The sequence below is a fragment of the Stegodyphus dumicola genome, chromosome X2, assembly GCF_044657685.1.
Source record: "Stegodyphus dumicola isolate Sdum_Otavi_A_Nest chromosome X2, ASM4465768v1".
Lineage (NCBI taxonomy): Eukaryota > Metazoa > Arthropoda > Arachnida > Araneae > Eresidae > Stegodyphus > Stegodyphus dumicola.
The window spans coordinates 45,515,092-45,530,247 of NC_140781.1; the positions used below are offsets into that span (position 1 = coordinate 45,515,092).

The following is a 15,156-nucleotide window of genomic DNA, read 5'->3' on the forward strand; positions in this document are numbered from 1 at the left end:
TTAGTTGGAAGGGTGTTAATAAACAAATGTTAATAAATAAAAAAAACATATTTCGAGTAATTATACTCTAACTGTCCCTTTTCTGAATTAAAAAGATTGTAATTAAAAAAAAATTTTTTTTGGTTATTCATATTACTATGCTAATAATGCTTCATTTTAAATGTTAACCATAAGCAATGTCCCTTTAATATCGTCACTGCATAAAGGCGCTCGCTAGACATTTGCACGGTGGCGCCGATTAGGCTTGGCGCGAGCCTGCGCCGCACAGACCTTAGCAGCAGAGGGAAAGAACTTCTGACGCAAAATGGCGCGTGTTCTCTATTTATAGAAGCGGTTACGTAATAAGCTCGAATGTTCTGGAAAGTACTGGTCTAGGGGGAAGATCCTAAATTGCAGAAAGTTAACTAAAGTTGATGGTTCGCAGAGCAAAGCCATCCTATTTTTTTAAATATTTTACACACATATAAATACCTGTGAGTGGGAGACTGTAAATACAAATTCTCATTTAGATCAAAAGTTTGCATAAATATATTAATAAGTTCAACTACTTGAGATTTTTTAATAAGTTCAACTACTTGAGATTTTTTAATAAGTTAAACTTCTTGAGATTTTATTTCTGTTGGAAACATACTGATGCAAATCGATAATAAAATAACTACGAGAATATTAAAAAAAAACCTGAATTTGCGAGATTAATCCGAAATATTCTGTTTTTTCTGTGATGTGGCAATGTATTACTTTTTGTTTTATTTTTTTTAATTCCCCACCCTTTTCTTTTTTAGGTTTTAAACCCGGTGAAGAAATAACAATGGAAGTAACAGGCCAAGGTAAATTTATGTAGTTTTTATTATCTGGAGAGTGAATTGTTTTATATCTTCTTTGCCCTGTAATTACTTAGATAGGTCCTATATTTTAAATGCAAAAAGTACTAAAATTCTGTAAACATTTATTTAAAAAAATTATGGGGGTATATGAAATCCAATTTTCAAAAAATAAATTTTAAGGAGGGGATTTTCCACCCATTTATTAAGTATGAATAGCTCAGATTTCCTTCTTTTAGGGCTGTTTATAATACCACTGATAGCATATAATACTGAGCATACAGTCTCTTTTTCAAATTCAGAGAAAGATGTTCACTTTTTAGTAGTGGAAAGAACCTGAATATAATGCCATAAGCTTTGCCACACACTCTGTACATATGCTCAGACCAGATGAAATTTGTGTTGAAGGTGATACCCAGATAGTTAGCAGAATTCACCTTCGGGATGCATGTTTTGTTCCGGCTGTCTTTCCTTATATTGCTTCTAGGAGCGCTTCAGGTATTTAGTTCTTTAGAGTCGATCCGCAGAACAGGTTAAGAGAGAGAAGGGGCGTGACCAGTAGTCACGTGGTCACCGTGTTGGTTAAGAGGTTCCAAGGCGATGGTCTGCAAAAATACATAATTTCTTGGCAAAAATGCTGTAAGAATTCAATAAAGTATCTTAATACTAATAGTAGAACATGCCATCGAATCTATAAACTTGGTCTCATTAGAGATATTTCCGTAGGGAACGTAAGATAAATCAGGAAATGAGCAGGTTTTGTAGTCACGTGATAGTCACGTCCTTCAAGATGAACACGAGTAGCAATATTTGGCAGATATACAAAATGAAAATACACAGTTTGAACCTTGTCGTAAACTAGGCTGTTAACAACAATTTACTCAGTGAAAACTTATTAAATATCTGTAGCTTTGTGACCACGGCTAGCTGTAAAATTGTTAAACAAAACTGGTAAAATTTAAACCAGACAAACTTTAACATTTAACAAAAGGATTTTAATTAGCAGAAACACTACGTAAAGAAAGTTACATTACAAAACTAACAAGAAGTAACACAAAGAAATATTACTCAAAATGCACCTAGGGCTTTCGATGGAGGCAGTTTGTATAGTTTCATCATATTGGTATGATAAGTACCTAACACTTGATCACGAATAGCAGGATCTGCAATGTCATATGTTGTCTGAGATCTGTTAGTAATTACTAGATACGGACCTTCGCGTTTAGGCATCAATTTTTTACTTTTCTTGTGTATGGATTCATTGACTGGATGCATAGTTATCCATACTTTGTCACCAGGCTGATAGTAAGTTTGTCTACGTCTTTTATCAAAGTATTCCTTTCTTTTGTCTTGTTTTTGTTCGACACGCTCTCTGATTTGAGGTGTTAAACGGACGAATTCTTTCAGATACGACGTAATTTCAGGAACAAAGTTGTCGTTTTCAGTAAAGCTCTTAAATTGTGATTAACGTCATCCGTCGTCCTAAGTTCTTTTCGGAACTGCAAATAAGCAGCGGTATGACCTGTAGTGTCACATATTGCTGTATTCATGGCAAAACGAATCACGGGAAGTTTTGCTTCCCAAGTATCATGAGCATCACCGACTAGTATAGCTAGTTTGGGTTGTAAATCTCTGTTCTTTCGTTCGGAGGGATTTGCTTGAGGGTGATAAACAGGAATAAGTTCTTGTTTAATACCAAGGAAGTTACAGGTTTGCTGCATTACCGCACTAACGAATTGTGTGCCATTATCACTAATCAACCTTCTGGGTAAACCTTAACGTAAAAACACTTCTTCAATTTAGATTTTTGCACAATTTTTCGCAGTGGCTTCTTCCAAGGCGAAGAGCTCTATCCATTTCGTACTGGTGTCTTCAATAAGAAAAATCCATTTTTTCCCAGTTGGGGTTGCTGAAAGTGGGCCTATAAGGTCTATAGCAAGTGTTTCAAACCTTTGTGCATACACAGGTGTTCGAAGTAGTCCAGCAGGTTTTTGGTTATTTTGTTTATACCGATTGCACTCAGCACAGTTTTTCACATATTCTGAGATATACTTTCTCATACTAGGAAAGTAATACCTGGAGGCAATCTTATGGTACGTGCCTTCAGCTCCACAATGTCCTGCAGTGAGGGAATCGTGATACTGTTGTAGAACTCGTTCTCGCTCTTGACAAGGGACAACTAACTGAGCCTCTTCAGAGTCTGTGTCGGAAGAGTAACAATATAAAACTCCTTGATTCATGAGATATCCTCTACTATTCCAATTTACATAATTTTCATCTTTTTTGCCACTCTCAAAACACTCTATCATCTTCCTTACATCTTCATCTTTCATTTGTTCCTCACGAATGTCTTTAGATTTCCGGGATGGTAAATCTATAGAAACAGCATTTAAATCACAAACAAAGTCATTATTTGCATAAGATGGTCTAGAAAGAAAGTCTGCTATAACATTGGATTTGCCTGGAGTGTAGACAATTTTTGGATGATATGACTGGATTTGAAGGGCCCGTCGAGCCAAACGACCAGATTGTGATTTAATACTCATTTGTCATTTAAGAGGTTGATGGTCAGATGCAATTATTATTTCTTGGTTTTCTATATAACCGCGGCCCGTCTCAAGAGCCTAAACTACTGCAAGAGTATCTCTTTCGGTAGTTGAATAATTTCTTTCTCCTGAGCTTAGCAATCGACTTGCATACTCGATCTCACGTTCCTCTGGGCCTCCTCCTTGGATAAGGACTGCTCCTAAAGCATAATTACTGGCATCTGTCCTAATGATGAACGGTTTATTTCCGTCAGGTTGAGATAACACAGGCGGTGAAATCAACCTTTTTTTCAACTCTTCAAATGCTTTTTGTTCGGTTTCACCCCATTTTGATGGGATAATTAGTACTGCAGAAAAATTATTATTCGGCTGTTTGGATTTTAATTCCATTTACATTATCAGAGTTATGCAAGAGTCATATGACATGGATTAGTCTCGAAATGACCCAGTGCAAAGCGTGATTACTAATTTTAGAATACATTAGGAAATTAATTTACGCTGCTAATTTAAATTATAATTTATCTTTTACACATTCTTTGTTTTTCTTACACAATATATGTACGTGTAAGGTAAAAAATATGTATCTTCGAATTATACTTTAAAAAAAAGTCCTTTTTTGTGTCACAATACCTATATTAAAACAAGGCTATATATAAATCTAATATATATCCTGAGTCGCGCTTTCGAGACATGTAAAACGCAATTTCAATTTCGTCAATCCGCCGAGTAGAACGGGAGATATCGAACTGTCCTCTTTCCCCCCCCCCGCAGTGTACAGATTCTAATTTAGATCAAAATGAAGTATAAGAAAGTGACTAAGTTAAATTACTTGAGATTTTAGTGTTGTTGGAAACATACTAATGAAGATCGACAGCTAAATAAACATAAATATGTAAAAATCTGGGTATGTGAGATTATTGTTGACATTTTTCTGTCATGTGAAAATGTAATACAGTATCATTTTCTTTAGTTAACTTATTCCATCCTTTTCTTTAGGCTCTAAGTTCGGTGAACCCAGAAAGAAAATAGTCCCCCAAGGTAATAATAATGCAACTTTTTATTTTCTTGCTTATGAATTGCTTCATATATTCCTCAGTACTGTTATTGCATACATGGGACTTATACGTTAAATACAGATTAACCTAAATATCTGTAGAAAATTTAAAAAACACATTTAAAAGAAAACGAAATATTAGTGCGTGAAATCCTGTATGCAAAACAGTATATTCCAATATCATATCATCTCAATATCAATATATCTTAAATAATTATAATTATGCCATGTAATGGACTTATTTAATGTGAAGGAAATATTTTCTCTGTAGTCCTAAATATATATTGTCTGTGTCTCTGTCTCTGTATGTGTGTGTGTGGGCTTACAAATTATAATGTAGATCAAAACGATGTATAAGAATAAAAATAAGTTACTTCAGATTGTAGTGCTGCTGAAAACATACTGACGTAAGCTTACCGCTAAATGAGCATCAGAGCATAAAAACATGCAGATGTGAGATTACTGTTTGATCATTGCAAAAGTACACAAACATATGCAGGTTTTTCTGCGATTTAACGAAGCATTATTTTTCATTTTATTAAGTTTATTATTATTTATATTTATCATTATTTTATTTTTTTCCCTAATTTTTAGCACGACTTTATATCCAGTGAAGGACCTAAAATAGAAATAATTACCCAAGGTAATAATATGTAGTTCCTAATACCCTTACGTTTAAATTGTTTCATATACTATTCGTCAGCCTTGTCATCACTTAAATGTGCCTTGCACCTTAAATACAGAGTATCCTAAAATTCTGTAAAGATTTTAAACTTTATATGGAAACAAAGGTACATACAATATACCTGAAAAATCCTCGTTGGAAGTCTGTTTTATCTGTAAGATCTATCTGTCTGTAAGATCTATCTCTACTTGTCCACATACACTAACTTAGATCCTACAATGAACCTGGCGAATTCTCGCACAGGCGTGAATCAAAATAACAGCACAGAAGAAGGGTGCAAAATAACCCTTTATTGGATCAAACTAATTTAGCACAAAGCACGGACTTCGTGCGTTACAAAAACACCGTTCACTTGCTGCTGTAAGTAAACGTAGACTATAATATAAATCAAATCTGAAAAATAAACGAGTGCAAGAACGCACTTCAAAATTACGCCTAAGAGAGGGAGTCACAGAAATCTAACCGGCGTATACTAAACTGATAAGGCCTAGGGGCTTACTAGTGTGACCCCGAAATAACGACGAAACGTGCGCTAAGCTAGCGAAACACGCTCTGAATAAACTGAGAGTATCACACGTATAAATAGCACTTCACTTAACTTCACTAACATCCTGGCGAGAGAATGTGAGGGGAAGTTGAGAAATTTAGAACAGGAACACTTGAAATAAATTTGTTATGCAAATTAAGAAAAACCTGCAATGTAACCACAATAAAAACACTGTTTTTTAAATAAAGTTTTATTTTCAAAAGCCGTGCAAAACAGAACTCAACACGAAAGGCAAGAAATGGAAAAAATAAGAATATAAGAATTTAATCAGTTTAATTAATAAAGAAGTACAGAATAAAGGTAGTAATTTTAACTAATGTGTTAGTTAAAATTTTCCTAAAAAGAAGTTTAATTATTTTATTAGTCAGATTTCATTGAATATGTTCGAAGTGAACTATATATAGTTATACTATATATAGTCTTTTTTGACATTCTACTTATTTGAAATTCGACTATTCCCTATTAGTGGATTCGTATTGAAAGCCTACCGAATAATTCTACAACGATACGAGTGAAAAGCCAGGAAAAAATGGCTTGAATAAACTGAGATTGGGGTTGAATAAACTGGCTATTTTCTTCAACTGCAAACAAATACAAGATAGTTTCAGTTTTTAAATCCCCACCTCAAAGACAACCTTCTTATTAGGCGGTTAATAAAATTAGTGTCCTTCAGCTTAACCAGCAAGCTTAATAGAACACTTTTCGTATTGCATATATCACAATGGTTTTATTTCCTTAAATTTTTAGGTAATTTTCGACCTGTATTACTCAAACTGAATATACTCGTATATTGTCTCTGTATATATATGTATGTGTGTCTCTGTACATACAAATTCTAATGTAGATCAAAAGAATGCATACGAATATGAATAAGTTAATTTACTTGAGATTTTAATGCTGCTGAAAACATACTGACGCAAACTGACAGCTAAATAACCAACAAAACATAAAAATCTGCAGATGTGAGATTTCTGTTTTATCACTGCAAAAGTTAAACCATGTATGCAGGCTTTTCTGCGATTTAACAATGCATTATTTTTTCATTCTATTTAGTGTATTATTATTATATTTATCATTTTAATTTTATAACTATTTTAGTACGATTTTTTTTATCACACGGAGGACCCGAAATAGAAATATTTACTCAATTTAATATTATGTAGTTCCTATTACCTTGCTTTTGAATTGTTTCACATACTATTCTTAGCCTTATCATTACTTAAATGTGCCTTGCACCTTAAATACAGAGTATCCTGAAATTCTGTAAAGATTTAAAACATTATATTAAAACAGAGGTACATGCATTAAATCTAGTAATACATTAAATCAGCTTAACAAACTGTTTCATACAAAGAATTTTCACACCTGTAATTAAGCATAAATAGCTCAAAAATTGTAGTTGAAGGTCTGTTCATCATATCACATTAAAGGTAATAATTAATGTGGCTTTGAAAAGTTATGAATATCTTTTCCTAGTGAATAAAATTAGTGTTAATACTATGTAATTGGCTTCTTGCATGTCCAGAAAATGTTTTAAGTGTTACTCTTTTTATAATCTTTGTAAATCTGCTACTGTATTCTCTATGAATGGAACGCTCAACTACGCTCTATGTTCAATTGAAACAAATATTCTCCTTCAGTCCTTGACGTTTATTCTTTTGCAGTATACCCAGTTAATAATTTTGTTGAAATGTTCATTAATTTATGGATCACCTTGGATATATTGATACGTAGCTATGCATGTTATGCAAACTGCAACTAAATTAATTACTTCATTTCATACCAGGTAATATAAACATGATAAATTAAAAGTTTTATGACAGCGTTGTATTTCTTAAAGCAGTCTAGGAAGTAAGTCCGCAAGGTAATAATACGCAGCATTTATTATCTTTTGAAGTAATTGATTTTTAATTTTCTTCTGTCTTCTAGTTACATACAGGTATCTTACACTTTAAATACCAAGAGACCGAATATTCTGTAAAGATTTAAAAAAATTATGAAAGAAAAAAAAGGAGGTACATGAAATCTAATTTGAACAACAATAAATTTCGAAAAGAGGATTTAGCCCCTTTTGTTAAGCATAAATAGCCCAGATTTTCTTATTTGATGGATGTTTATAATACACTTCTAAAGCTAAATATTAAAGCAAATTTCGAAACTGATAAGTAATTTCTGGTGGTGGATGTTATGCCCAGTAATGGAAGTCTTGCATGTGAAGGAAATTTAAAATTAAATTAAATATTTTTATGTAATTTTTGCTAATAATTCTTCTCCATGAATAATAATTCTACTGCGTGCGTTGTTCCTTTGCAGAAAAATATTCTAACCGTTTATTCTTTTACATTTGCGGGCAACCAAAAACGCGTAATGTGTAACGGGCACATGTGAGATTAGTGTTGCACCATTGTATGAGTATTTCCATATATTCATGCTTTTCTGTGATATGAGAATGAATTATTTTTTCATTTTTTTAGTTAATTTACCCCTCTTTTTTTCAGACTTGCCATTGCGTTAACAGCTCAGAAAAAAAAATATTTCCTAAAGAAAGTAATCATTAATATACAACATTTATTATGTTGCAAACTAATAATTTTTTAATCTTCTTCTCACCTGTGTTTACTTACATGTATCTTAGACTTTAGCTACGAAGTTACTTTAAACTCTGTAAAGATCTTAAAAAATTACGAAAAGAACAGAAAAAGGGAGCACATGGAATTCCAGTTTGAATAACAAAAAAACTTCAAAAAGAGGATATCGCCCTTTTTATTCAGTATAAATAATTGAGATTTCCTTTTTTTGAGCACTGTTTTTAATATCTCTGTAAAGATAAATATTAAATCAACTTGAGAAACTCAAAAGTAGTTTCTACTGGTGGATGTTCTGAGCAATGGCTTCTGTGCCATGTAATGGGCTTCCCGCAATTGAAGGAAATGTGTAATTAAATTAATTAATTGTGCCTAAACTTTGCTAAGGTTATAGTGTTTTTCTCTATGAATAATAAATTCAACTGCATGCATTCCTCCTTTGCAGAAAAATATTTTAACCTCTTTTAAATTTATTTTTTGCATTATACCTTGCCAATAATTTTTAAAAAAAGTTTTTGAAGTTTGGTTTAGTTTGGTTTATTTAACTACAACAAAACACTCGATTGGTTAACAGAAGGGATGCCATCGTAGAGGACTTTCCAAGGGAAACTGTATCGTAGGGACGTTACACTTTAGCAAAAAACCACTAAAACGTCCATGCAGCCAGCGCGTTCATAGTGATTCGAACCTGGAATGAACTACCAATATTAAGCAATTTAATCGTCATCCTCTTATTACAAAGGATTTAGCCCTAGTGTGATTCAGCTTAACCAATAAACGTTACATAAAGCTTTTCTTGTCTCATTTATGCACATTGGTTTTATTTCCGCATCTTTTTATAGGCAATTTTCTCCTGTAGTACTGAAACTTAATAAATAATGTGTATATGTAGTGTCCTTAGCTTAACTAGTGAACTTAATAGAATACTTTTCGTTTTGCATAAGTAGTTTCAGCTGGTGAATGCACTGAGCAATGGCTTCTATGCCATGGAATGTGCTTTTCGCAATTGAAGGAAATGTGTAATTGAATAAATTAATTATGTGTAAACGTTGCGGATGTTATGCAGTGTTGAAAGAAAATGAATGAAATGTTCAACTATGAATGAAAAATTCAACTAAATGCATTCTTCCCTTGAAGAAAACTATTTTAACCTCTTTGAAATTTATTTTTTACATTATATCTTTGTAGAGACATTAGGTATTTTTTGGAAGGGGGATAAATAAAAAATTTGTAACGCCTTTGCCGAGAATCGAACCGCGGACTCTGGAATTCCCGTCGAGGGTGGTGACTACTACACCACAAAGGCGAGAGAAATACCTTATAGCTTGTCAATAATTCTTTTAAAATTTGTAATGGACTTTGGTGTGGTTTGGATTATGTAACTGAAGGAAATCATTCAATGGGTTGAGGGAAAGAATGCCACTGTAGAGGACTTTCTAAGGGAAACTGTATTGTATGGACGTTACACTTGAGCAAAACCACTAAAACGTCCATGCAGCCAGCGCATTCACCGTGATTCGAACACGGAACGAACTACCAATGTTAAGAGCTTTAATCGGCATCCTCCTATAAGGCAGGACTTAGCTTTAGTGTATTACACCTTAAGCAATAAACTTTACAAAAACTTTTCTTCTTTCATTTATGTACGCTGGTTTTATTTTCGCATCTTGGGTAATTTTTTCCCATGTAGTACCGAAACTTAATATAGACAGCATATGTATGTATATGTATGTGTGTGTGTGTGTGTATGTATGTATATAAGAATTCTACTATAGATCAAAAGGATGCATAAGAATATGAATTAGATAAAGTACTTGAGTGCTGCTGATAACATACTGAGGTAAATTCACAGGTAAATAACCGTCAGAATAAAAAAAACCTGAAGATAGGAGTTTAGTGTTTCCTAACTACTACAGTAACCTAATATATGTACGTTTTACTAATTTCGCATCTCTGTGAACCCCCAAAATGCTTACAAATTTAATCATTGCGTCTTTATACCATAGTGTTTACGTGCAATAAATATTGTTGCTTGCTTACGGGCTCGTTACGAAATGAATGCACAAGTCCGATGAAAAATTCCCAAAATTTATTATTATCACAACAAAAAATGCTTAAATTTTCTCAGATATTCATGCAATATTACAATATCTCACAGTAGTTATCTTTTAACTACTCCAACGTTCAAGAAAACTTAATTCAAAACAGCTAAAGAAAGCTAATCCGCTACAGTCAACAAGACCAATGTTTTTTAAAACAAACTCTTAAAACAACAACGAGCTAACTAAAATCACATGAACTGATAGGTTTTCCTCCTTTTATAAGATTTTAAATGCGGGAGAATTTTCTAGCACTTTCTCGAAACCAAAAAGGTATATTTATTTATTAAATGTTAAATGCACGTGCTTTTGTATTTTTAATTTTCTGGCTTAGCTTTCCTCTAATATTCGTCACGCGCTGCACTGCACGGGGAATAAAACAATTTAATTTATAAGTCTACTAATATTAGTTGTTTAAATACCAAATTCGTAACAATATTTTTTTTTTTTTTTTTGTATTTGCTTTCCTTCGTAGTGTTGGAATCCTACAATGAACCTGGCGAATTCTCGCATAGGCGTTAATTAAATACCAGCGCAGCAAAAGGGTGCAAAATAACCTTCTATTAAATTAAATTAATTTAAAAGAAAGGTACGGACTTCGTGCGTTCACTATTGGTGGTAACTAAACGTAGACTATAATACAAATCAAATCTGAAAAATATAGAGTGCAAGAACGCCCTTCAATTTACGCCTAAGAGGTGAACTCATAGAAATCTAACAGGCGTGATACTAAACTGATAAAGCCAAGAGGCTTACTAGCGTGGCCGCGAAATAGCAACGTAACGTGCGCTTTGCTTGCGAAACACGTTCTGAATAAACTGAGATAATCACACATTTAAATAGCACTTCACTTCACTTAAATTTACACCCTGGCGAGGGAATGTGAGGGGAAGTTGATAAGTTTAGAACAGGAAAACTTAAAATGAATATGTTATGCAAAATATGGAAAACCCTACATATGTACCAGAATGTAGAAACCTGCTTATGTAAACTACTGTTGCTTCATTCAGGATCAATCCTAAATATTCAGGTTCTTCTGTGATATAACAATGTATTCTCTTTCTTTTTTTAGCTAATTTCTCCCCTTTTTTTTTTCAGGCCTATCAATTCGTAAAAAGGCCAGAGAGGAAATAATATCCCCAGGTAATAAATAACATGCATTATTTACTATCTTGCGAATTTGTTTTTTATCGTCTTCTTCTGCCCTGTATATACTGACATATGTCTTACATTTTAAGTACCAGATGTCCTAAAACTCTGTATAGATTTGAAAACATTTTAACGAGAAAAAAAAAAAAAGATGAGTGTACATGAAATCTAGTTTAGACAGCAATAAATTTCAAACAGAGGTTCCCCCTCCCCTTTTGTTAAGAATAAAAGCTCCGATTTCCTTATTTTAGGGCTGATTATAATAGCACTGATAGCATACAATACTGAGCATACAGCCTCTTTTCCAAATTCAGAGAAAGATGTTCACTTTTTAGTAGTGGAAAGAGCCTGAATATAATGCCATAAGCTTTGCCACACACTCTGTACATATGTTTTGACCAGATGAAATTTGTGTTGAAGGTGATACCCAGATAGTTAGCAGAATTCACCTTCGGGATGCGTGCTTTGTTCCGGCTGTCTTTTTTTATATTGCTTCTAGGAGCGCTCCAGGTATTTAGTGCTTTAGAGTCGATCCGCCGAACAGGTTAAGGGCGTGACCAGTAGTCACGTGGTCACCGTGTTGGTTAAGAGGTTCCAAGGCGACGGTCTGCAAAAATACATAATTTCTTTGCAAAATTGCTGTAAGAATTCAATAAAGTATCTTAATAGTAATAGTAGAACATGCCATCGAATCTATAAACTTGGTCTCATTACAGATATTTCCGTAGGGAACGTAAGATAAATCAGGAAATGTGTAGGTTTGTAGTCACGTGATATTCACGCCCTTCAAGATGAACACGAGTAGCAATATTTGGCAGATATACAAAATGAAAATACACAATTTGAACCTTGTCGTAAACTAGGCTGCGAACAACAATTTATTCAGTAAAAACTTATTAGATACCTGTAGCGTTGTGACCACGGCTAGCTGTAAAATTGTTAAACAAAACTGGTAATATTTAAACCAGACAAACTTTAACATTTAGCAAAAGGAATTTAATTAAACAGACACACTACGTAAAGAAAGTTGCATGACAAAACTAACAAGAAGTAACACAAAGAAATATTACTCAAAATGAAAATAAATAGTTCATGTTTATAGTTCTCTGCCGAAACTCAAACTAACTAGTTCGGGCGTAAGTTTTTTGAATAGCGTCTGATAAGGTGGCGCTGCAGTACATGAGGCTGTTTGCTAGCGTTCGTTACAGACTCCCCCTCGGGCTCTGACGACGTCCCGCAAAGAGTCCGTGTTCGATAGATCAATTTTTGCGAGCTCTGCCTCTTTCCCTTATGGGAGTCACAGGACCTAGGGCTTTCGATGGAGGCAGTTTATATGGTTTCATCATATTGGTATGATAAGTACCTAACACTTGATCAGGAGTAGCAGGATCTGCAATGTCATATGTTGTCTGAGATCTGTTAGTAATCACTAGATACGGACCTTAGCGTTTAGGCATCAATTTTTTACTTTTCTTGTGTATGGATTCACTGACTGGATTCATAGTTATCCAAACTTTGTCACGAGGCTGATAGTAAGTTTGTCTACGTCTTTTATCAAAGTATTCCTTTCTTTTGTCTTGTTTTTGTTCGACACTCTCCCTGATTTGAGGTGTTAAACGGACGAATTCTTTCAGATACGGCGTAATTTCAGGAACAAAGTTGTCGTTTGCAGCAAGTGCTCTTAAATCGTGATTAACGTCATCCGTCTTCCTAAGTTCTCTTCTGAACTGCAAATAAGTAGCAGTATGACCTGTAGTGTCACATATTGCTGTATTCATGACAAAACGAATCATGGGCAGTTTTTCTTCCCATGTATCATGAGCATCACCGACTAGTATAGCTAGTTTGGGTTTTAAATCTCTGTTCTTTCGTTCGGAGGGATTTGCTTGAGGGTGATAAACAGGAATAAGTTTTTGTTAAATACCAAGGAATTTACGGGTTTGCTGGATTACCGCACTAACAAATTGTGTGTCATTATCACTAATCAACCTTCTGGGTAAACCATAACGTAAAAAAACTTCTTCAATTTAAATTTTTACACAGTTTTTCGCAGTGGCTTCTTCCAATGCGAAGAGCTCTATCCATTTCGTACTGGTGTCTTCAATAAGAAAAATCCATTTTTTCCCAGTTGGGGTTTCTGGAAGTGGGCCAAAAATGTCTATAGCAAGTGTTTCAAACCTTTGTGCATGCACAGGTGTTCGAAGTAATCCAGCAGGTTTCTGGTTATTTGGTTTATACCGATAAGCGATAAGCGATAAGCAACGGAGGACGTGGGCACTGTCCCTTTACCAAAATGTTAATCGGTATAGCACCACGTCCACCTATATCTAGAGCCTAAAGAGGAATCACAAGACGTCACCCCTGGGCGCCCAAACCCAGAGCCAAATTCAACCCGGGGGCAGTCCAACAGACCAAATGCCCACGAAAGACAGTCCCAACAACCGCCCAGGATCCATATTTATTAAATGAAATAACAAAAGCATGCGGGGCCAAAAAGGGCGAGTTTTGACAATAAGCAAAAATTTTAGAATGGTGTAATACACACAAATATAGAATATACATAAGCTAAAGTACAGTCTGATGTTGAGCAGCCCAATAATATACAATGAGTAAAATATAGACAGTTGAATTGGACTTAATGACAATATAACATAAAAATAGAGAACATGGTGACATAATGAATGTAAATGATTACAGCAATACACAGAGGATATACCAAAAGAAATAAAAATAAAAGAATACAATAGCCATCAGTGTGTGACTGGAAGTACTGATACATGGGAAATGCGTAAAGCATTCAGAATTCGACTTAATTCAGAAGACTAAGAACTGGATCGGGATACATTGCATAGCCAAGTACATATACTTGACAAAGCAACATATTGAAAGTCAGTGTAATAAACTAGATATTCGCTATGACAAAGTCATTTTACAATACCGGAGGTAGTAATGTGATACAGAAGAAGTAGGTAGCGTATAATATAATTTGATCTCGGTACGCATTCAATCCCTATAGTACAACAATAGTTAGGAAAAAGGAATATGTTATATATGAATATGTTATATATGAAAGGAATATGTTAAAATATGTTTAGCATGCAACTGTGTTTAAGATATGCAAAGGTCGATACATTTGTTACTAGCAATTATGGTACAGAATTCGTACCAAACTTAGTAACAGAATGCAATAGCAGCACTATACAATTGATCACGTGGTATTTGGGAAAAACATGCAATAAGGCTAATTATACGATTATGAGGAATAAAAATAACATATTTAGGCTGCATAAAAGTTAACGAATATAGGATACCATACAATACTATACAATATTACAATACAATACAATACAAAAAAAAAATTAACATATTTAACCTGTACTAAAAACCAACTGATATAAGATACTATACAATACCACAATACAATACGATACAGTAGATACAATACCACAATACAATACGATCCGATTGCACTCAGCACAATTTTTCACATATTCTGAGATATACTTTCTCATACTAGGAAAGTAATACCTGGAGGCAATCTTATGGTACGTGCCTTCAGCTCCACAATGTCCTGCAGTGGGGGAATCGTGATACTATTGTAGAACTCGTTCTCGCTCTTGACAAGGGACAACTAACTCAGCCTCTTCAGAGTCTGTGTCGGAAAAGTAAC

The 15,156-nt window shown here is 34.0% G+C and overlaps 1 protein-coding gene across 35 annotated transcripts in view; it reads left to right on the plus strand.

Moving 5' to 3' along the window:
* Positions 1 to 15,156, plus strand: part of LOC118199724 (uncharacterized) — a 203,476-nt gene that overhangs the window by 80,046 nt on the left and 108,274 nt on the right. For 26 of the 35 annotated variants that reach the window (XM_085808940.1, XM_085808951.1, XM_085808945.1 and 23 more), the window contains 3 exons: positions 783 to 827; positions 4,364 to 4,405; positions 11,436 to 11,480. In XM_085808940.1, the coding sequence (XP_085665066.1) occupies positions 783 to 827; positions 4,364 to 4,405; positions 11,436 to 11,480 (132 nt within the window). The remainder of the gene's footprint in view (positions 1 to 782; positions 828 to 4,363; positions 4,406 to 11,435; positions 11,481 to 15,156) is intronic. The other 9 variants (XM_085808950.1, XM_085808960.1, XM_085808958.1 and 6 more) reach the window with 3 other exon arrangements.